At 47.3% G+C, this 23,643-nt stretch overlaps 1 protein-coding gene across 3 annotated transcripts in view; it reads left to right on the forward strand.

The window, feature by feature from the left end:
• Nucleotides 1–1,123: 1,123 nt before the first annotated feature.
• The window catches only part of GPS2 (G protein pathway suppressor 2), a 52,583-nt gene continuing 30,063 nt past the window's right edge, over nucleotides 1,124–23,643 (forward strand). Inside the window, exons 1-5 of one of the 3 annotated variants that reach the window (XM_086946093.1) lie at nucleotides 1,124–1,276; nucleotides 19,385–19,518; nucleotides 20,222–20,331; nucleotides 20,591–20,703; nucleotides 21,012–21,091. In XM_086946093.1, the coding sequence (XP_086802219.1) occupies nucleotides 19,425–19,518; nucleotides 20,222–20,331; nucleotides 20,591–20,703; nucleotides 21,012–21,091 (397 nt within the window). In that variant the 5' untranslated portion in view covers nucleotides 1,124–1,276; nucleotides 19,385–19,424. Of the gene's footprint in view, nucleotides 1,526–19,384; nucleotides 19,519–20,221; nucleotides 20,332–20,590; nucleotides 20,704–21,011; nucleotides 21,092–23,643 lie in introns of all 3 variants that reach the window. The other 2 variants (XM_086946094.1, XM_086946095.1) reach the window with 2 other exon arrangements.

A 23,643-nucleotide genomic window follows, 5' to 3' on the forward strand; every position in this document is an offset into this window, starting at 1 on the left:
AGAACAGCGGACATGTGTTTCGCCCTGTGGCCCGAGATAATAACCCATCTCGGGACCGCAACTCAAAACATGAGTGCTGAATCTTGAAAAACCCCTCGGCCGTTCGGTCCAGTGAGGAGTGATGGGTCGGGGCTTGGGATGGGATAAGGGGACAGTTCCCAGGAAGTCCCTTGGCTGAAATGGCATAAGGAATAGTACATCCTCGTAGGGGGGGGGGGGGGGAGTGTTAGTATGTACACCACCCATAGTGAAGGGATGAGTGGCAGGCTTAAGTATCAGAGAGGGAGGTAGTCTTTCCTGAGAGATAAAAGTTCCAACGTTAGATAGAGAGGTGGAGTCTAATGTTAAGAAGCGATTGGGTTAAAAGCGTGGACGGTAAGGAGGTCATTAGGGAGAGGGGCATGTTCCACATTAGCCAGGGAGAGCGGAATGGGAAGTGGACGTGGAGGGAAACCAGGAGGTGGAAAGTGAAGGGTTTCCCGGATGAGTTTTCTTTTCAGAGCACATACATTAGGCTCTGAAAAGGAGTTTGGGAATGATTATACGTCACACATAAACTGCAGGAAAACTGGGTTGTGTAACTGCCATCCGAGAAATGTAGAGGAGTGACATACACACGCCTCCCCCTAAAAATATTTGAGCACCAGACACTTTACTGGTCTAACAACAGCACTCAAATATTTGGGAAAAGATTTTGAGTATTGCCCATACTCTTAAGAAGTGGGGAGGTTACAAAGAAGTAAACGTCCGCATACATGCCAACATTTTAAATTAAGAAAGAGGGATGTTCTAAAAAATAAATAGGAGGGGAAATCTATTGCAGCAGAGGCAAGTTCAGCCGGGAGACCCAATAGGGGCCGCTTTTGGCTTGATATATTCGGGAATCTCTCGCATGGTTCGAGCTTCGTGGCACGTACGTGTCCGTGCACGGGAGGCCGGGGGCACCGGTGGCTGCCTGTCACTCTTCGGGGCCGCAGGGTAGAGTGTGTGGGGGGGGGGGGGGGGGGGCCCTAGTGGAACCTCAATAGTCCCGAAAACCAACGTGCTCGTCACTCAGATACAAGCAGCACGCGCGCTCCCGTCGGCGGAAGTCTAGGAGAGGCGCACAGGAAGCGTCGCGCTCGTGACGTAGGGTACAGGCCGGGTGGCTGTCATCGGCGAATGCGCAGCAGATAAACAGTGCTGATTCCCGGGATCCTCAGCCACCTTTGACCCCGGCACGGGTTCACCGAGAGGAGCGGCCGCCAGAGGACGGAGGACGGGGAGGCAGCGCGAGGTACGAGCCGCGGCGCCGTCAGGGAAGCTGTCCGTGACCGGGCGCTTCAGTCCGAACCCATCCCTGCCGCTTCCCCGCCGAGCCGGGTTCCTGGCCGGTGGCGCAGCCGCGGGCCGGTCAGCTGAGCAGCCGACCCTCTGCCGTAGTGAGTGCAGTCTGATGGCCGTACGCGTGACATCTTGGTATCTTATGAGTGACATTGTAGCGTGACACTTCAACGTCGGCTGTGTGCAACATGCGCTCTAACTGGTATAATATGCCTATATCGAATAGTGCTTCAATAGCATAGATATATATTTAGTACACGATGTAGCCCTCCCATCATCCCACTGCATTGTAGCCAAACTCCTACAAATATGCTTTGATGTTGAGAAGGAACACGTCCAGCGATGAACTTGTATTGCAACTATCCAACAGCTCTCCTCACCCTTAAAGCAGTTCAAAACTTTGCCATGAAACTCTTCAAACTAGTGATAAAATAAATCCCCTTTTTATCTTTTGACTGAGCTTACCTACAAGTTGACTCCATGTCATGTGTCTCAGCAGTAAGTGCCAATATCCCCACCCAGCAGTGTATTGCGTTGTGGGACATGTAGTTTCACTTCTCATCAATATGGCGATTCACTTTTACACTTGCAGGTGAAACTTGCATGTAGTTTGGCTTTTGTAATGGGCGAAGTTAAAGGGAAGGGAACGTGAAAGTTAGAACACTGCTGAGATCAATAATAACACAGGTGAGCGTGCTACAGACCTGGATGTACGAGGAGCACTATTTATTTCTAATTTGGATAATGTTGCATGTCAACTAATTGAAATGCAGCATTGCAGCCTAATATCGTGCACTACCACATGCTAAAATCTACATTACGGCAAATCTGTGGCGTGTAAAAGCTCAATCGACACCTATACTATCGGTGAAACTAACACTCTTGGCCAGACACAGGAATTTGTTTATCAAAGACTGCTTCCATTTGATCAATACTGTTCTTTAATATTGAGAGGTCTGATCGGTGTTCGGCGCTAGGAAGCGGCAATCATTGAAGAGGGTTGCAGAGAGATATTTGCATATTAGCTGTGAGTTTGGTTCAACCAGGATTGTGGGGCTAGATCTTTGTTGGGTGTTTAAGTGATGGAAGGAAGCTGAGTGCGGTGCAGGTCTGGGCTAGAATGCTTTTGGAAATCTCTACATTGAGCTAGCGGTCAGTGGAAGAACAAACAGCACGAAACTGCTACTCACTGTGGAGTGTTGCTGTCACTGCAGTCAGTGGGGTGCAGCACCACCTGAGTTGCAGCCCGACCACCTCTCGTGGGTGTCACTGCTCCAGCAGCCTTGCTTGTTTATTCCCTGTCAAGGGAGTAGCCAGCAACTTAAAATACCCCCCATTTTGTTCCATACCGTGAGTGCCATTGGGCAAGTGAAGCGAGTAAACCCTACCAGCTCTAGATGAACTCCCTTATTAACTCTTTCTCGTCATCTTTAAGCCTTTCCTGTATACAACCGTCTAGCCATCTTTTCATACTTTAATCCATCCTTTTACCATTTCGTCCATCCATCTTTTCATTATTAGTTTTCTATCTATCCATCCTGCTGCTCACATTTCCAAACATTCATACACCCTTTTACTGTTTATTCATACAACCATTTTTCTTCATCGATCCTCCAACTCACCCTCCTTTTATCAATTCAGCAATCTATCCTTCCACACCTCCATCCAGGCGACCATTCACACAGACTTTTATAATTCCAGCCACTTTATTTCTCTCACTCATGCAAATATTGTTTTATCCCTACATCCATTAGTCCTTTAGCTCTTGCATCCATCCTTTCATCCCTTTAACCCTTCCTTTTCGTCAGTTTCTTCCTTATTTTCATATGCTGTTCATTTCACTCTAGTCCCTGGTTCTCAAGATCCGCTGCAAACTACAGGACTCCACAGATCACTACATAGTGGAGAATGAGGGGACGGTTTACTCTGCTGTAGTATTGTGGGAAAGTGAAACAAAACAGGAGTGGGACCCATAAACAATGTAAATAACAAGGACCCCCTGTTCAGCAACTTAATTCACGGTACAGGGAAATAAACAGTGTAAACAAAATTGGCAAATTATCGACATAAATAAAGGGAGAAAAGTAAGTAAGACACCAAACTAGGTAATTAAAAAAGTATAAAGTATCATTTAATTGATCAACACATATTCATATTTAAAAACAATTAATAAAATACATAAATTTTACACAATGAATCTGTTACAAAAACAACCAAATAATTCAGAACACAATATATCCCATAAAAAATTCCTATAACATATATTTGTGGCAAACAACAACACCATTAATTGTTTTTAAATATGAATATGTGTTGATCAATTAAATGATACTTTATACTTTTTTAATTACCTAGTTTGGTGTCTTACTTACTTTCTCCCTTTTATTTATGTCGATAATTTGCCAATTTTGTTTACACTGTGGGACCCATAAACCACGTCGGGATTGGGTATATTATATACGTAAAAAACAATATCCCAACAGGTATCAGTTTCCAAGACAGTTATGCATGTATGCGGAAAGCATTACACAAAAAAGAAACAAGGAGACTCAATTGGTTTGTCTAAAGGTTGTCAATCACCAAAATATATCAAATACAGTTACACAGGGGTATACAGTTAAAGCAGCACTGTATAGAGAAAATCATGTGACAACCCGAAGGCACTTGGTGTATAGTGATATATATACAAGTGGATCAAGGTGACGACGCAATCGAGCAGAGTGAACAGTGTGAACGGCGCAAGGTGAACAATAGTAAAAAAAATAATATACAGTGGTGGCTCAAAGAGTAACAATTTACATCAATTGCATTCATTATTTTCAATTTTTTTTGTGAGCCAAACGGAAGAAATACGCAAAAGAATTGCGCTGTGGTGTCGACGGCGTTTCGATCCTCTTTACGAGGGATCGTCTTCAGGACGGGGTTGTCAAATTTGCTGAGTGCTGCGGGGAAAAGGGTAGAGATCAGCGCGCTGAAAGATGGGGGCTGGGCAGTGAAAAAAGGTAAGAAATCGCATTACAGACTGATGTGTGAAACCAGTGGAGTCTGACTATGGAACTATAGAGAGCTACTGGTTACCGAGTGAGGATAGTGGAGATCTCAACATAAGATGTGTTGTAGAACGTGAGGATACAGAGCGAACGATCAAGAGTTGGGCCAAAAATGAGAGCAACGCGGTTAGATATACCAAAATTATCATGTATAAATGATGCCCTGTGCAGTTAGTGTTCGTGAAATAAGCGCGATACAGAAGTATAGGGCTGCGCAATCATTAAGGGGGAAAAAATTGCGGCGTACAACCAGTCTATGTACATGTTAAAGGACCGTTTAAAGTGCTCAAGCAGGTAAGGTGCTAGCTGCTCACGATACGCGGTAGGACATTTCAAATAAGGCAGCATGTGAGACTAGAGAGTGACACGTGAATGAGCAGTGGAGAAGCGGGTGAAGCGAGGGAGCATACCTAAACATCACCACCCTGGTCTTGGGTGCCAGGGGAGCCGGCCGGGACAACAGCGTCTCCGTGACCTGCTGAAAGGAAAAAACAGGGTGAGGCGGGTGCTGGTGGGCCAGGAAAAGACAGGGTGCACGGTATAAAAGCGATATACTAACATTGAAATCAGAGGAATCTGGACGTGTTTCTGAGCGGGTCCGGGGGAGCGGTCAAGTGAATTGAGCTGCGTCTGGCGGGAAAAGGAACAATGAAAGCGTGTTAGGCTCGTAACAATGGAACGGGTACTCGGGGCACGAAGGCAGGCATACCTGGTGGATTCACGGGAGGTGCGGGGGTCCTCATGCCCCGCCTCCTTCCGATGCCATTACTGCCCCGTGTCCAATCGCATACTATATGAACCCCACCCTTCCTCATTGAGGTTGTCGGTCTTCATACCAACGTGCCGTCCTGCAGTCTTTCCTGCCCGGGACTCAGCCCCCTTGCCAGCTGCCACGATTTAATCGGGTACGCATTTGCCCTGTCTGAAGCTCCACGCTACTCTTGCCGTCCCCCTCGTACTGCGGGCGTTTTCTTATCCGCCTTGTCCTTTTCCTTTTCCTTTTCCCTTGCAAGGCGCTGCAACGCTCGCCCTGGAATTCACCCCCGCACCTCCTGTGAATCCACCAGGTATGCCTGCCGTCGACACCACAGCGCAATTTTTTGACATATTTCTTCCGTTTGGCTCACGAAAAAAATGGAAAATAATGAATGCAGTTGATGTAAATTGTTACTCTTTGAGCCACCACTGTACATTATTTTTTTACTATTGTTCACCTTGCGCCATTCACGCTGTTCACTCTGATCACTTGCGTCCTCACCTTGATCCACTTGTATATATCACTATACACCAAGTGCCTTCGGGTTGTCATATGATTTTCTCTATACAGTGCTGCTTTAACTGTATACCCCTGTGTAACTGTATTTGAAATATTTTGGTGATTAACAACCTTTAGACAAACCAATTGAGTCTCCTTGTTTCTTGTTTGTGTAATGCTTTCCACATACATGCATAACTGTCTTTGAACTGATACCTGTTGGGATATTGTTTTTTACGTATGTCGTATTGTGGGAGGCATTTAAAAACCGTTATTAGGGACCAAGGTATCTCATTGGTTGTAGGCCATAAGAAAGAAAAAAACGATCTAAGTTGGAAGGGCTGGAACGGGAAATCCTAGATTTAGAGGCCCTTCTGATCGAGGAGACCAATGAGTCGGCGCAACATTGCCTGACTTTGAAACAGAGGGAGTGTAAGGACTAGGCAGGTGAGGTCAGAAAGGCTTGCCCATCGAACTGTATCAACTTATGGCTGCAAAGGTAGCGCCCCTTCTTATAAAAATGTTTCGGAAGAGTTGTGACTTGGGGTGTTTGCCAAGTGATTAAAGAATTGCGAACATAGTGGGGATTTATTAGGAGGGGAAGCCCCTGGAGGAGTGCGCCTCATACAGGCCGGTTTCGTTATAAACTGCAGATGTTGAAATACTGGTGAAATTGTTGGAAACCCGCCTGACCCACATCATATGTTCACTGATTCACCCGGATCAATCGGGCTTTATGCCAGGTAGGTGCAATGCGCTCAACATGAGATGCTTGCTTGGAGTACTGGGCAGGGCAACTGATATATAGGAAGACACGGCAGTGGTATTTTTAGACGTACAAATGGCCTTTGACATTCTGCAGTGACCACTTGTGTTTGCAGTTTTAGAGGGACAGGGATTTGGTCCCCGACTTTTGCCCTGGGTGAAACTCCTATATTCCAATCCACTGGCCCAAGTGACAGTCAATGAGGCCATGTCAAAAGTTTTCCCTTTGCGTCGAGGCACGAGGCGGGGGGGGTGCCCTCTCTTCCCATTGATCTTTGCACTAGTGCTTGAGCCACTGGCAGTACGGATAAGGGGTGATCCACTGATTAGAGGTTTGCGGTGAACTACGGAGTGGGAAGACAGGATCTCGATCTACGCTGGCGATATCAGATTCTAAATTGCGAACCCAAGCGCGACAATCCATAGACTTCACACTGTATTGCACATTTTCTCTGTATACCATTAATTGGGAGAAATCACTAATATATATACTCTGGGAGACCCTCTGCGTCTTCCCAGGGACTGTGCAATAAGAGTGGTTTCGGAATGCTTCCGCTACCTAGGGATCTGTATAAATAATGACCTAATAATTTTCTATGATCACAACTTGGAACCCCCACTGAAGCGACTGAGAAGCACGCTGAACATTGGAGAACCCTATCCTTGTCCCTGTTGGGCAGAGCATCTCTTTTTAAGATGATGGCCCTTCCTTGCCTCTTGTATGTACTTCAGTACACACTGCATCTAGTGGCGAACCCGTATTTTGGATCGGTGGATGGTGTGGTTCGCTCACTACTCTGGGAGAGAGGGTTCCCCAGGGTTTCTCTCCCGAAGTTGACTAGAAGCTGGTATAATTGTGGGATTCCAGCAATCCGGAAATATTATTGGGTGTCCCAGCTCCCGGTGATTAACCACTGGGCCCACCTGCACCCTAATGAACCAGCGTACAGAATGCACTGCATCAACTTGCAGCTGTGAGGTTATCTCAGGGCGATCTATGGAGAGGGTAAGAGCAACTTGCTACCGCCCAGTGCCGGTTACAATACCAGTCTGGCAGGAGGCGTCAGCGGCCTTAGGCTGGCGAAATAAAGTCTTTAGTGAGACTGCTGTGGGACTCTGTGAAATTCGGTCTCTTGGCAAAGCAATGGGGATTCGATAAGTAGGACATGATCTGCATCTCAAGGGTTGGAGACTTGTGGGTGAGGGGAGAGGTAATTCCCTTTGCTGACCTCCAGCGTGGCTACCAACTGGTACATTCTGAGGCCTTTAATTATCTCCAAGTCAGCCATACACTTAAGGGAGCACTGCCGAAAGGAGAGGACCTCCCGGAATATTCTTCCCTAAAGGATAGATTGCTTGACCATTATATGGCAAAAAAGCAATATCCCTCCCATACCGCAAAATCCTTAATAATTCCCCGGAACTAATATCCACACTTTGAAGACACTGGGAGAACGACCAGGGATTAATAGAGGACGAAGAATGGCAGGAGGCTGTGGCCTCCCCCAGGGAGGTGGCCATTACATTCTGATTTAATTTAATACACCTCAACATTTTCCATAGAACATACTATACCTATACTAAACTGGTCAGAAATTGGTGGTTTGAGACGGCGTTATGCCCTAGGGGATGCGAGCAGGAGGGTACCTTTTTAGGTCAAGCCTAGAGACCGCGCACATGTGCTGCGAAACTTGTAGTTGAGCATGGAATAGAAGCCCTGCCTACTCTCCTCCCATATTGGTCATTGGCTTGTGCCATTGTCCTTCGTAAATGCTGGCTTCTGATTCGTAAATAGGCTTGTTAGTCCCTCCTAGTACCTCCTTCTCTCCGTTTGTAACCTCCCATGGCAACTGGCCCTTTTACGTCGGTTGTTACACAGTTTGGGTTATTTAGTCTTGTAAGCACTATTTTCTTTATTGAGTTTCTCTTTCTGCAGGCACTTCGTGCTTTGCTTACAGTCAGCGTGCCATGCCCACGTTCTCATTTTAGCAAAACACACAAGATGATGGACGGAATGTTGCACAATGGCAAAACATTCATCCCCAGTCACAGATCTGGGTTTAATCCATCGTTGTTTTGCTCACCAAGCCACCCCAGTTCAGACATGGCCATATGCAAATCAGTCTTGACCCTGTGCCTCATGGGAACAGTCCAGCACGAACTGCCAAGCTATGTCTTCCCTGGACTGGAATCAAGCATCCTAGGACCGGTTTCTGGCTATCAGCTGTCATCGGCCAAGATAGTTTGACTCCAGTGGCGTAGTTAGCACGGGACCCACATCTGGGCATACCATACCCACATAGGGTGAACAGCAAAACACGCAAGATGATGGACGGAATGTTGTACAATGGCAAAAACATTCACCCCCAGTCACAGATCTGGGTTTAATCCATCGTTGTTTTTGTCAGACTCCACGCTGCAGGATCCGGTTGTTGTACATATAACTCCACCTCCCTATCTCACCAACACGCCGATATTAATAATACAGCGAGTTCGAGCGATAGAGCGAGGGAATAAAAAGGAAACAAAACAAGGAGGGGACGGAAGGGGGGCAGCAGGGAAGGGATGGCTGTAAGACAAAAGCAATATGCATACAGGTTATTAATGTACACAGGTAAATCCTACTCTCATGTATTTCTCGCTAAGTGGAATAATGAGTTTTCACCTTTCCTGAAGAAGTGCGCTCCACTTCCTCCCTGTTAATCAGATATGTTAAACTGCCACGACATTCCCTATGAAACAAAAAACACCAGTTACTCCCAGATGCCTACAAGGTCATGTGGTAAATTTCTCTCTATTGATCTAGCACCTACCCCGCCTTGTGTATATCTGTGCTCTAAAGTAAACGTGTATCCTTCAAAAAGTGTATCCAATTAATAAATAGTCTGTGTATGAAAGACCAATCCTTTCTTTCAGGAATGAACAACTAATATCCTCAAATGGAAACGGTAAGTCGTAGCCTCCCACTACTGACCTCCGCTCTCTAGTCCACAAGCACCAAGTTCACACAATGTAAAGTTCCAAACACGGCAAGGTGTAGGCTTAACCCACTACCTTCCGCTTTGGCAATTTCCTTGACCGACACTAGTGCCTTTTTTCGTAACGGTAGAGCGCAGGATAATATTCCCCGCCACACTCCGCTCTCACTTGTATCTTCCGGCCGTATCCCACAGCGCAGGTATTGTCACGCCGTATACAAAAAACCACTTTGGAAAAAGCTGTCATTCAGTTCCCTGCAACGCGTTAAACAAACACGCGCTGCAATATAACTCACAGTACGGTGCCTCTGCTACTGTCTCCGTTCGTCCTCGTAGGGTTCCTCTCCATCCGCCGTTACCAGAGAGAAAACAAATCACAGGAACACCAGGGCTAACAAAGATGCGCGACCCTCGCGCTACTCGTTAAAGACACGAGTAATTCAAATCCAAGGCGCGTTTCCTGCTTTACTCGCGCAGGACTCGTTGGTAAAAACGGGAAACAAAACTCTCTCTGCCTCATGCAGGGAAAGACCAGCACAGCACACAATCGATGAACCTCAACAGTACTGCTGATTACAAAATCACGAACAGTGTGGGAAGGGCCCACACTGCTTATATAGTACCCCGCCCCCTCTCAAGGAATTCTGGGAGTTGTAGTTCGGGTATTAGGTAGGCGCTTTTGACCAATCCTGACAGTATGTCCCCGTCCCTAGCGCCTTCTAGGACCAGGTTTAGCAGGAAACCTCTGACGAAAAGACAGCACCTTCTCAGAAGCAGGCACCTCAGAACAACCCACCCCTTGCATGAACTCCTCTTTAACCTTGTTCAAACATCCCTGCTCCCCGTTGCGAGCCATCTGCAATATCAATTTCTTTTCCTCAACTGATGGCTGGAACTGGAGATCAAAAGGAATACCAACCGGCAAAGTGTTGGCGTCAATTCCGGAATTAGCTAGGAAGGGAAACCATCCAGGGGGGCTATACCACACATTCTTACTAGACCTCTCCGCCCTCATCATGCCATTAACCTTCCCTGTAGGAATGATAGACTGTTTATCGTCCACTCCCTCCTTGATTGGCAGTATCTGTCGGGTTAATGTTTCTGTCTTCTGACTACTCAACCCAGTGCGAACAGCGACCGCCTCTTTCTGTGCTAATGTGGCCACCCTGAACTGACATGCAACTACCGCTAAAGGTGAGGATGCATAAGACACCAGATGTTCCTGACAATACCCAGACAGAAAATGTACTGTTCGAGTTCTCCAGTCTATGGAAGGGTTGTGGTACGTAAACCACGGCATCCCCAATATGATCTCATATTGGGGAGCTTCAATGATATTCAAAGTTATCTTTTCCACATGTCTCCCTTCTGACACATCTATTGACAACGTTACCTCAGCTGTCTTCTCAACTATTAGACCTGATTTTATAGGTTGTCCATCTACTGCCAAAACCTCCTCTGGTATATCTCTAGGTAGAGCTAAACGAGACACTAACCCATTATCGATAAAATTACCTGTGGCTCCTGTGTCCAGCATCACCCTAACTTGATGGGTTTTTTGCTCATACTCTAAGGACATGTTAAGAACCAAGTGAGATTCATTCACTCCTATACCAGGTGAAGAAAGGGAAGTGAGTTTCCAATCGGGTATCACTTTCTCTCGGGATGAAGGTGCTAACAAGTTGTCTGTCTCCCTTCCCACAGTGGAAACCGCTAGTCTTTTATTCTTGTTCCAACTAGAGGGGTTTTGGGGCTTAGAAGGGCATTCACGCACGTAATGCCCTTTTTTGCCACAGTACATACAAAGACCGTGTACTCTTCTGCTTTCTTTCTCCTCATTGGACAGAGGGGATCTAATAGCTCCTATTTCCATAGGTTCTGTCCCGTCTGCCGAGGCCTCTAGAGCTCTAGGAGGGGAACTCCCTAAACTATTGTAACCCCTGTCCCACTTTCTTCTATCCCCACTCAGCTCAGTCAGCCTACCATCCAATCTCAGGACCAAGTTCACCATATCTACACAAGTGGTGGGTTGAGGATCTATGTAGGCCACCGCGTTCTTCAATTCCTCCCTCAGTCCCTGATAAAATAGTCAAGTCAAGTCAAGTCATAACATTTATATAGCGCACTACATACCCAGAGGGTTTCAAGGCGCTTGGGAAGGGGAGGAGGATTATTTGTCAAAAATCCATGTTTTAAGCTGCTTTCTGAACGCTAGGTGATTCTGGGTGAGGCGAAGGTAAGCGGGGAGTGAGTTCCATGTTTTGGCAGCTAGGTATGAGAAGGATCTGCCTCCCATGGTGGTCTTGTTGATGCGAGGTACAGTGGCGAAGGCTTGGCTGGAAGAGCGAAGTTGGCGGGAGGGGGTGTAGAAGGATAGTCGAGAGTTGAGGCAGTCTGGTCCGATGTCGTAGAGTGATTTGTGTGCGTGGGTAAGCAGTCGGAAAGTAATCCTCTTATTGACGGGTAGCCAGTGGAGGTCTTTAAGGTGACCAGAGATGTGTTCGTTGCGTGGGATGTCTAATATGAGCCTGGCTGAGGCGTTTTGGATTCGTTGTAGTTTCTTCTGGAGTTTAGCGGTGGTACCCGCGTAGAGGGTGTTTCCGTAGTCCAGTCGGCTCGTGACCTAGAGAGTGGGTGACTGTTTTCCTTGTTTCGGAGGGGATCCAGCGAAATGTTTTTCTGAGCATGCGAAGGATGTTAAAGCAGGAAGAGGATACGGCGCTGACTTGTCTGTTCATTGAGAGTGAGGAATCCAGGATGACGCCAAGGTTCCGTGCGTGGTCTGTCGGGATGGGTGTATTTCCGAGGGCTTCCGGCCACCAGGAGTCGTCCCATGCAGAGGGGGATTTACCTAAGATGAGGACTTCTGTTTTGTCTGAGTTCAGTTTCAGACGGCTTTGTTTCATCCATTCGGCGACTTCTTTCATTCCTTCGTGTAGGTTGGTTTTGGCGGTGCTGGGGTCCTTGGTGAGAGATAGGATCAGTTGAGTGTCATCCGCGTAAGAGATGATGTTGAGGTTGTGTTGGCGGGCGATGGCCGCGAGGGGGCTCATGTATACGTTGAAGAGGGTGGGACTGAGTGAGGATCCTTGCGGTACGCCGCAGATGATTTCAGAGGCCTCGGACTTGAATGGTGGGAGGCGGACTCTCTGAGTTCTTCCGGTGAGGAACGAGGTAATCCATTCGAGTGCTTTTCCTTGTATTCCGATGTTGCTGAGGCGTTGTAAAAGGGTGCTGTGGCAGACTGTGTCGAAGGCTGCAGAGAGGTCGAGGAGGATGAGGGCGACTGTGTCTCCATTGTCCAATAGAGTTCGAATGTCGTCTGTTGCTGCGATGAGGGCGGTCTCAGTGCTGTGTTTGGCTCGGAAGCCAGATTGTGAGGGGTCGAGTGATTTGTTGGCTTCGAGGAAGGCGGCGAGCTGGTTGTTGACAGCTTTCTCGATGACTTTGGCCGGGAATGGAAGAAGCGAGATGGGGCGGTAGTTTTTGAGTTCGGTGGGGTCTGCTGTTGGTTTTTTCAGAAGGGCGGTGAGTTCAGCGTGTTTCCAGTCTTCTGGGAAGGTAGCGGAGTTGAAGGAGCAGTTGATGACGTCTCGGAGGTGCGGAGCTATGACGGAGTCTGCTTTGTTGAAGATGTGGTGAGGGCATGGGTCTGTGGGGGATCCAGAGTGGATGGAATTCATCAGGCGGATGGTGTCCTCAGTGGAGATTGGGTTCCAGGCGTTAAGGGTGTTAACGGGGGGAAGATGGTCAGCTGATGGTAGGGTGGGTTGGCTTCCGGGTTGGTTGTCAAAGCTGTTGTGGATGTCAGCAATCTTGTTGTGGAAAAAAGAGGCTAGGGAATCGCAGAGGGTTTGAGAGGGGGTGATGTCGTTGGAATTGGCCGAGGGGTTGGAAAATTCCTTGACGATGTTGAAAAGTTCCTTGCTGTTGTGGGCGTTGTTGTCAAGTCGCTCCTTGAATGCTGTTTTCTTGGCTTTTCGGATCAGTTGGTGGTGAGTACGGATGGCGCTTTTGAAGGCGTCCTTGTTGCTGGTGGATGGGTCTTTTTTCCAGGCCTTTTCAAGGGAGCGGCACAGTTTCTTGGACTTCTTGAGGTCATCGTTGAACCATGAGGCCTTCTTGATGCCAAGTTTGTGTTGACGTTTTTTCAGTGGTGCTAAGGTGTCGGCGGTGTTGGATAACCAAAAGGTGAGGTTGGAGGCGGCTTCGTTGGCGTTAGAAGAGAGGGCTGGGGAGGTTTGAAGGAGCGATGTGGAGATCTGCTCCGTGGTGATTTTGTTCCAGTTTCTTTGTAGAGTTGGTTGGAGGTGGTTGATGGGTTTCGGCTTGTTGTAGGTGAAGTGAACGCAGCTGTGGTCAGTCCAGAGGAGATCCGTAGTGTGGCTGAAGGAGACATGGTTGCTGGAGGTGAAGATGGGGTCGAGTGTGTGACCTGCGATGTGGGTGGGGGAAGTGACCAGTTGTTTAAGTCCAAGGTTGGCGAGGTTGTCCAGGAGGGTGGCGGTGTTGCGGTCGTTGATCTTTTCAAGGTGGAAGTTGAGGTCTCCCAGAAGGATGTAGTCTTTGGAGGGGAGCGCGTGTGGGGTGATGAAGTCCGTGATGTCTTCACTGAATTTTGCGCGGGGTCCTGGTGGTCTGTAGAGGAGGGTGCCTCTGAGTGTAGTTTTGGGGTCGGTGTGGATCTGGAAGTGAAGGTGTTCGGAGTTAGCGAGGTTGGCGTCAGAGCAGGTTGAGATGCGGATTGATTTCTTATGGACGATAGCGATTCCGCCTCCTGTATGGTCGGTGCGGTCCTTGCGTGTGATCTTATAGTCATCAGGGATAGCGATGGCGATGTCAGGGGCGGAGGAAGTGTTCATCCATGTTTCCGTTAGGAAGGCGACGTCAGGAGAGATGGTGTCTAGTAGGTTCCAAAGGTCAATGGCGTGCCTGTGGACCGAGCGGGTGTTGAGAAGGATGCATTCTAGGTGGTTGGGGTCGGGAGTCTGTGGAGTGGTTGTAGCGGTGTAGATGTCGGTGCTGCTATATTTGCAGGAGAGGCAGGAGAATGGTCCATGGGTGCGTCCAGGAGCTGCTTGGACGCAGTAGGGGGCGCGACCGGGGTTGAGGGCTAGGAGGGTGGCGGCATCATAGCTAATGCGGGAGGGCTGGGGAGCGCGAGGGGCAGAGGGTCTGGCGCTGGGCGCGGTCCAGGCGCGGACGGGCGTAGACGGGCTTACCTTTGGCGCACCTTCGGCGTGTCCGAAGCGCGTGGACGCTGCGCGTGGGACCATCTGTCCATAAATGGATAGTGGAGGGGGCGGAGCGTGGGAGGGGCGGGTGGGAGGCGGGAGCGAGGTGCAGGGAGGGTCTGGGCCGAAAATAAACACCAAATGGCGCTCTGGTCAACAAATGCTGCGAGGGTTCCCAGCAATGAGGGCAATACTGACACTGCACTGGAGCGCTATGAGGGCAAGAATAGTGCAGGACAGCAAAGGAAAGCGCTATACGAGATTCAGGCTGCTAAGCGCTGTGCAGGCAAAATTACGGAGAACACCACAATTGTAATTGAAATAAAATGGTTAGCAAGGCACAGCCGCTGTGCAGAGCATCCTTTTACTCTCTGGCCAATCTGTTTCAGCTATCAGCCTATTAAACGTAGTAAGGTAAGTTATCAAGTCACTCCTACCCTGACGCAAAGATAATAGCTCCTTATCTGCGCTGAAGTTGGTGGCCCTCCTGTCAAAGACTTTCTCAAACTCGTCCCTGAACGCAGTCCAGTTAGACAACATAGCATCATCTCTTTTCACCAAAGGCACTGCCCAATTGGCGGCGTCTCCCACCAGATAGGAGATAGCAAACGCCACCCTAGAATGGTTAGTAGGAAAGGAGGCGGGTTTACAGGAGAAATGAAGTAAGATTTGAGTCATAAAGGCTTGCGTTTTGCGTGGATCCCCCCCATACCGTTCCGGAGTGGCTAATGGAATAGGGGGAGGAACTGTAACCTGAATCTGTGAAGGGCCGGTAGAAAAAGGGTTCTTGGATAGCTGTTCTACCCTATCCTTAAGAAGCACAGCCTCCGCCTTGGACGCAGCCAATTCTTGTTGGACCACAACCAGAGCCCTCAACACATCATCCAAGGTGGCCATATGTACCCCAACCGGACCAGGCAGAATGCAATTCGTGGGTTCGTGATTCTGTCAGACTCCACGCTGCAGGATCCGGTTGTTGTACATATAACTCCACCTCCCTATCTCACCAACACGCCGATATTAATAATACAGCGAGTTCGAGCGATAGAGCGAGGGAATAAAAAGGAAACAAAACAAGGAGGGGACGGAAGGGGGGCAGCAGGGAAGGGATGGCTGTAAGACAAAAGCAATATGCATACAGGTTATTAATGTACACAGGTAAATCCTACTCTCATGTATTTCTCGCTAAGTGGAATAATGAGTTTTCACCTTTCCTGAAGAAGTGCGCTCCACTTCCTCCCTGTTAATCAGATATGTTAAACTGCCACGACATTCCCTATGAAACAAAAAACACCAGTTACTCCCAGATGCCTACAAGGTCATGTGGTAAATTTCTCTCTATTGATCTAGCACCTACCCCGCCTTGTGTATATCTGTGCTCTAAAGTAAACGTGTATCCTTCAAAAAGTGTATCCAATTAATAAATAGTCTGTGTATGAAAGACCAATCCTTTCTTTCAGGAATGACCAACTAATATCCTCAAATGGAAACGGTAAGTCGTAGCCTCCCACTACTGACCTCCGCTCTCTAGTCCACAAGCACCAAGTTCACACAATGTAAAGTTCCAAACACGGCAAGGTGTAGGCTTAACCCACTACCTTCCGCTTTGGCAATTTCCTTGACCGACACTAGTGCCTTTTTTCGTAACGGTAGAGCGCAGGATAATATTCCCCGCCACACTCCGCTCTCACTTGTATCTTCCGGCCGTATCCCACAGCGCAGGTATTGTCACGCCGTATACAAAAAACCACTTTGGAAAAAGCTGTCATTCAGTTCCCTGCAACGCGTTAAACAAACACGCGCTGCAATATAACTCACAGTACGGTGCCTCTGCTACTGTCTCCGTTCGTCCTCGTAGGGTTCCTCTCCATCCGCCGTTACCAGAGAGAAAACAAATCACAGGAACACCAGGGCTAACAAAGATGCGCGACCCTCGCGCTACTCGTTAAAGACACGAGTAATTCAAATCCAAGGCGCGTTTCCTGCTTTACTCGCGCAGGACTCGTTGGTAAAAACGGGAAACAAAACTCTCTCTGCCTCATGCAGGGAAAGACCAGCACAGCACACAATCGATGAACCTCAACAGTACTGCTGATTACAAAATCACGAACAGTGTGGGAAGGGCCCACACTGCTTATATAGTACCCCGCCCCCTCTCAAGGAATTCTGGGAGTTGTAGTTCGGGTATTAGGTAGGCGCTTTTGACCAATCCTGACAGTTTTGCTCACCAAGCCACCCCAGTTCAGACATGGCCATATGCAAATCAGTCTTGACCCTGTGCCTCATGGGAACAGTCCAGCCCGAACTACCAAGCCAGGTCTTCCCTGGACCGGAATCAAGCATCCTAGGACCGGTTTCTAGTTATCCGCCGTTAAGCAGCCGGGTCAATGGCGGCCGCTTCTTTGCAATGCCATAGGTCTCGCAATTTAAATGTGAGACCTATTACGTTGCAAAGATTTTCTCTGTTGTCCATGCCTTCTTAATATCAGCCCCCCCTCCCATTGTCCGCGCTTTCTTTCCAACCCCGCTCTCCCTTCTGTTGTCCATGCCTTCTTTACAACCCCTCTGTACCTTCTTTACAACCCCAACCTCCCTCCTGTTGTCTGTGCCTTCTTTACAACCTCACGCTCCCTTCCGTTGTACCATACACCTTTACCCCCACCCTCTGGATGTCCGTCTCCTTTACCCCCTCCCTTCCTCCTGTTGTCCCTGCCTCCTTTACCCCCTCCCTCCCTCCCCGTTGTCCCTGCCTCCTTTACCCCCTCCCTCCCTCCCCGTTGTCCCTGCCTCCTTTACCCTCTCCCTCCCCGTTGCTCCTGCCTTCTTTACCCCGACCCCCTCCAGTTGCTCCTGCCTTCTTTACCTCCTGACCTCCCTCCTGTTGTCTCTGCCTTATTTACCCCCTGCCCCCCATTGTCTGTGCCTTTGCCCTCCCTTCCATTGTCCATGCCTTGTTTACCCCCAGCATTTGTTGTAACTAATGCCAGTCAAAATTATTAACCCAAATATATAGTCGCAGATGATCTGCTTGTAACTTTGGAAAGTCTGGAACATGATGTGTTCATTGTTTTTCCCTCATCTTGCTGTTAATGGTAGTGTGATATTGCAAAGAGTTTCTTGTTCTATATTAATGGTGATTTGCATCATGAATGTTATTGTATGAAGAATTTGAATGCAATCTGCAAATAAAGAAAAGATCATAAGGGAACTCTCCCAGTGCTCAGCTTGGGGTATGCTCCCAGTCTAAAACATGTTTATTTGTACAGGCACGGCCAGCGATGAAGGAATGGCAATGATCGGTGCAAGTGTTTCGCTGTATGAATGCTATCTATCACTTTACCACCACGTTATGTACCAATTGCGTATCTTCAGGTGGTGCAGTTAGGGGCCAGTATAATACATCCTCTGTCATCTTTGCAGTGCATGGAAGGTTAAGGTGATCCAAAATAAAGTTGTACACATCATAAGGCTAGAGACAGGTTATTTAACTCTGACGTTCGAAGGAGCTGCTTCTAACACTTTTCACTGAGCACTCTTGCTGCCCCGGCTGAAATTGTGTGTGACCGATTAAGCAGCAGATGTGACCAGTCCCATGCTTCACCAAAATCTTGTCCACTCTCTAGAGCTGGATGTCCCTGCCTCTCTCGCCCACACAACAGGAGGTCAGATATTGATGTCACTGGCTCTTTTTCTGGCTTTCCTCAGCTGCTTTGACCCTTCATGTTACCATGGGTCAGCTGCTGAAGCACCATTAACAAGTGCTTTTGTTAATCAACCGATATAAATATAGATGCTAATTCTGCCTCGACTGCTACTGCCGCACTGGTATGCTGGCTCTTCACACTTCCAAAATTCTCATAATCTGCTTCCTGCATGTACAGTGCTCAAAGTTGAAGTGCAGAAAATGAGTGAAGCGTGGGGTTGTCCTTTCAAGAAAATCTTTTGAAAAATAGACACTTTTGTCCTTTTTACAACATTATTTTCATTTATATTTTTTGCAAAATGAGACTACACCCTGCAACAATGTACATATTTTGAATTACCATGCTATCATGGTCAGGAGGAGACTGCAATCAAAGAACAAAATAAATACAACAGTGCCATCTAAAAATATGGCTCTAAATGTAGACTGTGTTTAAAGTAGGATAAAAAAAAGGTAATGGCCTCCCTAAAAGGGCCATGCCCAAACATTCATAACTATGAATCTTTCCTAAAAGGCGACTAAGGACATGGATTTAACATACTTGAATTCTGAAAATATAAGAGTGCAAATTAGCCATTACTGAGGACTGTGGGCGAGTTAATGGTCCTTGTAGTGTCTCTCACTTCTATTTCTTCCGTTCACATCACTTTCCTCTTCAATCCCGACCACTTCCCCCCCCCCCCCCCCCCCCCAACCCCCATCCGTTGACCGTGTCCTGCAGCTCTCTTGGGGGCAGGTAGGCATATTTGTTGGTTGCTACATTTGGCAAGCAGCCGAGGGACAGTTTTGTTGATCTGGCAGCATGTAATCAAGAGTGTTGAGACAGTTGAGGGAATCTGTTTGGGTGCCTTTTTTTAAAATTTTTTTTTTTTTACTAGTTTGTTGTTGGTCATGGAGTTACTTTGGTAATGCTGTTAGTTGTGTGTTTGTTTTCTTAAGTCGTGTGAGTTCACTTTGGGACTGCTAGTTAGTTTGGGTTAGTCCAGTTCTTTGCTGTGAGTTGACAATCACATTTGGGGATTTTAAATACTCTTTATGCCAGTGTCTCTCACAAGTCTCTTCCTCTCTGTTAACAGTTTTGCCATCGAGAGTTAGAACTGGCTGCAGCCTATCAAGATGCCTGCATTGTTGGAAAGGCCGAAGCTATCCAATGCTATGGCCCGGGCACTGCACCGCCATATCATGATGGAGAGGGAGCGGAAACGCCAAGGTATGTTGATAGAGGAATGGAACCACCACTGGTACTTTTAATCCGGAGGTGATTGTATGTGAGCATGGAGAGAGAGAGTATGCAGTGATGTTGGTATGGTAAGGGGTGCTCAAACTACTATACGTTGCTATAGCATTATCTGTGGCGGTTTTATGAGCACACCAGGGCATGAGGTTGAAGAGCGGCTAGATTAAATCTGATGTACAGTCCCCTGAAGGGTCTCTCACAGTTTGGGTGCATTCATATCTGCTGGTCCCCCTGCCACTCCAAGAGTGAAGACAGCCAAGCACAGTTCTCTCTAGCCCTCAGTATGAATCTGGTGCACAGTCTCTCTTTTGGTTCTTTGCCCCCTTCCAGGCTGCACTCCACAGTTACATTTTTCAGTAACATCAGTAGGGCATCTATCCCCATCACGGAGTCCTCTGCCACTGTCTCTTAATACCCTACACCTATTCCTAATGAAGATTCATTATGCGGAGTGTGTGCCCCCTGTCTTTTTACAGCCTCCATAGGAGGCATCCGGCGAGGCTCTTCCTTACCATTCCTAGTTGACCACCTTCCCTGTTGTTGTCTCTGAGTCTTTTCAGGTCATGTCTCATTAAAACCTCCTTGTTCTTCGTTGGGGAAACATTTTTTCTGTTACCATCTTCTGATTTTAATATGTCCCCGATAAAACCTCTGACTGGCACCTCTTTCTTCTCAGAGGAGGAAGAGGTGGATAAGATGATGGAACAGAAAATGCGGGAAGAGCAGGAACGCCGACGCAAAAAAGAGCTGGAGGAGCGAATGTCACTGGAGGAAACGAAGGAGCAGGTAAAACCTACTGCACGCGTATTGTGAATATGGGAGCACTTTACGACGAAGGCCACAAACCTCACTGTTTCCCTACTTTCACTCCATTCTGGGCACACATCCTGTATTGAATTCCTCTTCTAACACCTTCCACAGCCCCTCCCAAAAAAAACATTGAATCCTCACTGTCCAGCTCGACTGCTTCTTTCGCATTGTCTTTGTTTAGTCACCATTATCACACTGTGCAGTCTGCATCTGACTGTCCCCCTCTCTTTCACAGGTCCAAAAACTGCAGCTGAAGCTTACTGCTCTGCAGGAGGAGAAGCATCAACTGTTCTTGCAGCTTAAGAAGGTTCTCCACGAGGAGGAGAAGCGACGGCGCAAGGAGCAGAAGTGAGAGGAAGAACTGCTGAAGAGCAGAATGGGGGCGATTGCATAGAGGAACTGAATAGATTGGGAGAAAGAGCATGCTTGTGTGTGCACATGTTTGTGCTTGTTTGTGTATGTCTGTTGTTGCTCTTTCTCCACTATGCATAAGCAAAGCAGTTGTTGGAGTGCAGCATTATGTTATTTAAACTTCCAGGCTCCCTGTGTTCACTTGTTACTTTCACAAGTGGACCTTCTCTGTTCTGGGGCAGCCATCTTGTGCTCAGTCTGGCTCCTTAATCTTGGGTTTAACCATGAACCGTTTCCTTTTTCAGTGACATGTCCACATTGACATCAGCTGCGTATCAGCAGAGTATGGCAGTGCACACAGGAACTCATCTTATTAATATGCAAGGTAAGTAGAAAATTACAGCTTGAGCATTTAGTTAAAATATGAAGAAAAATGTATATCCTCTTACTGCTGATGTGATTTTACAGGACTCCGTATCCATGGTTTTCTGTAGAACACAATTTTTAAGCCAACTAATCTGATCTTTTTGTTGGTGTCGGCTTGGAGAGGAAATATTTTAAAGTAAAAATGCCATTCCTTACAATTTACCTGTCCTCTATTTAAATATCTTTTTGTCTTGTGCCTTATCATATGTACAGTGTTTTTAACAAATCTAGGACCATTGGATCTTATCAGAGACGTGTGAAATACTTTTGAGTAATTATAGTTTGGTAAACAATTGCCTAAGGTGAAAACTGAGTCTTAACTAAGTGATGTTGATTGATAACAATTAACATCCTCTCCTCTTTCACAGCTAAAATGTAGAAAAAGGATTTACATTTAGAGGAAATGGCTTGAGTCAAAATGTCTGCATAGCACAGTTATTTAGGAACTGGATAAATCAATTGGACCAAATGATATTCAACTTCATTGGCTATCAGAGAAAGCAGAGAGAGATCTTATGGATGCCTTACAGTACTGTTTACCTGTATAAATTGCCATGGAAACGAGATTTCCTCTTACTCTATCACCCAGACTTGGGGGCCATTTATGATTTCAGTGGGCCTGACACCAACATCCCGCCGGGGTCAGTCCCACCAACATCTCTAACCCTGGTCAGACTGCCACATTACGGTGCAGTCTGTTGGACTGCATTGGCCCAGCGACCGACCACTTCCGATGGGCTCAAGGACCCCCTCGGGTGGGTGGTCTTATCTCATTCCCCACAATGGAGGATGTGCCTTCTCAGGCACTGCCATGGGTATTATGATCCACCAGCAATTTCACCCCTGTTCTTCTGAGAGGAACAAGTCTGCAGAAAGTTTTTTTTTTGGGGGGGGGGGCCTCTAGCATGGCCCCTGTCCCTAGAGGCCCTCCACTATGGGCCCTGGGGGGAACCTGTGATGCTCCCTAAACATCCCTTATCATGTGGCAGGCACAGCATGGTGCCAGCACAGGTTGCAGGGATGTTTCCAAACATGCCTTTTGGCATTGGGGCTTGTGCTGTGGCCGTTTTGCGGTCCGCAGCACAAGCCTCAATGCAAAGAGGCCAGAAGTCTCAACCGTCTCCAAGTATTGCAAAATGCCACAGCCCGGCTGGTGCTAAGGCTCCCCAAGAGAACATCCTCTCAAGCTGCTCTAAAGTCCCTTCACTGGCTGACGATCCTTGAAAGGATTAAATTCAAAGCTTTATACATATGCCATCGCATCTTTGGAGGTAGGGCACCCGCCCCCCTCAACTGTCTCATCACCCCTTATAAACCAGAGCGGATGCTTAGATCCTCTGGCACTGGTCTGGCTGCTGTCCCCAAAATCCGTAAAGCTCGTATGGGGGGCAGATCGTTTAGACTCCTCGCGGCCAAGAACTGGAACCTGCTCCCAACTGAATTACGCCTTTAACCCTCTGAGGCTAAATTCCGCAGAGCCCCCAAAACCTACCTTTTTCGTCTAGCACTGCCCTAACTTCCCACTCTTCCACATCCTCACTCTCAGCGCAGGGACACGCCGGAGAGCGTAACTAAGCGCTTTATAAAATTCCAAAATAAATAAATAAAGAGGCATGTTTCTGACCACCTCCACGGTGGATGGATTGTAATTTGGCAGGTGGGACCTCCGACTTTGTCAGCCAGTCCTGTTCCAGCAGCGATAGCGGTCGGACGCTCGTCCAATCACCATCATAATCCGCCCCAGAGTAACTTAAACAATCCATGGCTTTGACCCGCGGACATTGAAAAAGGCAGCTTTGATCAGTTATTAGGAGATATTGAAAAGGTAATCTGGGTGGTTACTTCAGTGTGTGAAGGGAAATATGTGCAGGTTATGGACAGTTATTTTTTTTTTGTGCCAGAACCCTTCCCCATAATAGGTAAGCACTTTGCTCCCTAAAATGCAGAGTTCAAGTTCGTGGTGCATTGTCTTCCGGTATTTAACTGGATATTACAAGGGAAATGTTCAGATTTGGTTACGTGTGTTTTGGCACACTGTCACTATTGACAAAATGTGTAGAGAACCAGAATCTTTCTTACAAGAGAAGCCACAGGCTAGGCAATCTGTTTTTTGTTTTTATTAGCATTTTGTGCATTGAAAATCATACAATATTTTATCCATTGTACATACATAGTTATTTATTCTATTGCTGTACCGATTGAAAAGATAAAGGCTTTTAACGGGCATGGGTCAACAGTCTTATTTTGTTACCCTGTGTGTCTCGGTCTAAAGTGATCTAGTCTTACTTTAGATAATTACTGATATAAAAGATCTCACATTCTTTATTAAAGGGAGCCTTTGGTGTGGGGCATGTAGTGTCCTCTGATCTTCGTATGCGTAAAAAGATATTCCTTTTCTATGTTTCTTAACTAAAGGAAAGCGAAAAATAAAACAAACTTATATACCCACAATCTGCAGCTTTCCCTGGAGCCCCTTCTCATGCTGTTCTGCCTTACCTACTATTACACACA

This window comes from Lissotriton vulgaris, chromosome 12 (genome assembly GCF_964263255.1).
Source record: "Lissotriton vulgaris chromosome 12, aLisVul1.2, whole genome shotgun sequence".
NCBI lineage: Eukaryota > Metazoa > Chordata > Amphibia > Caudata > Salamandridae > Lissotriton > Lissotriton vulgaris.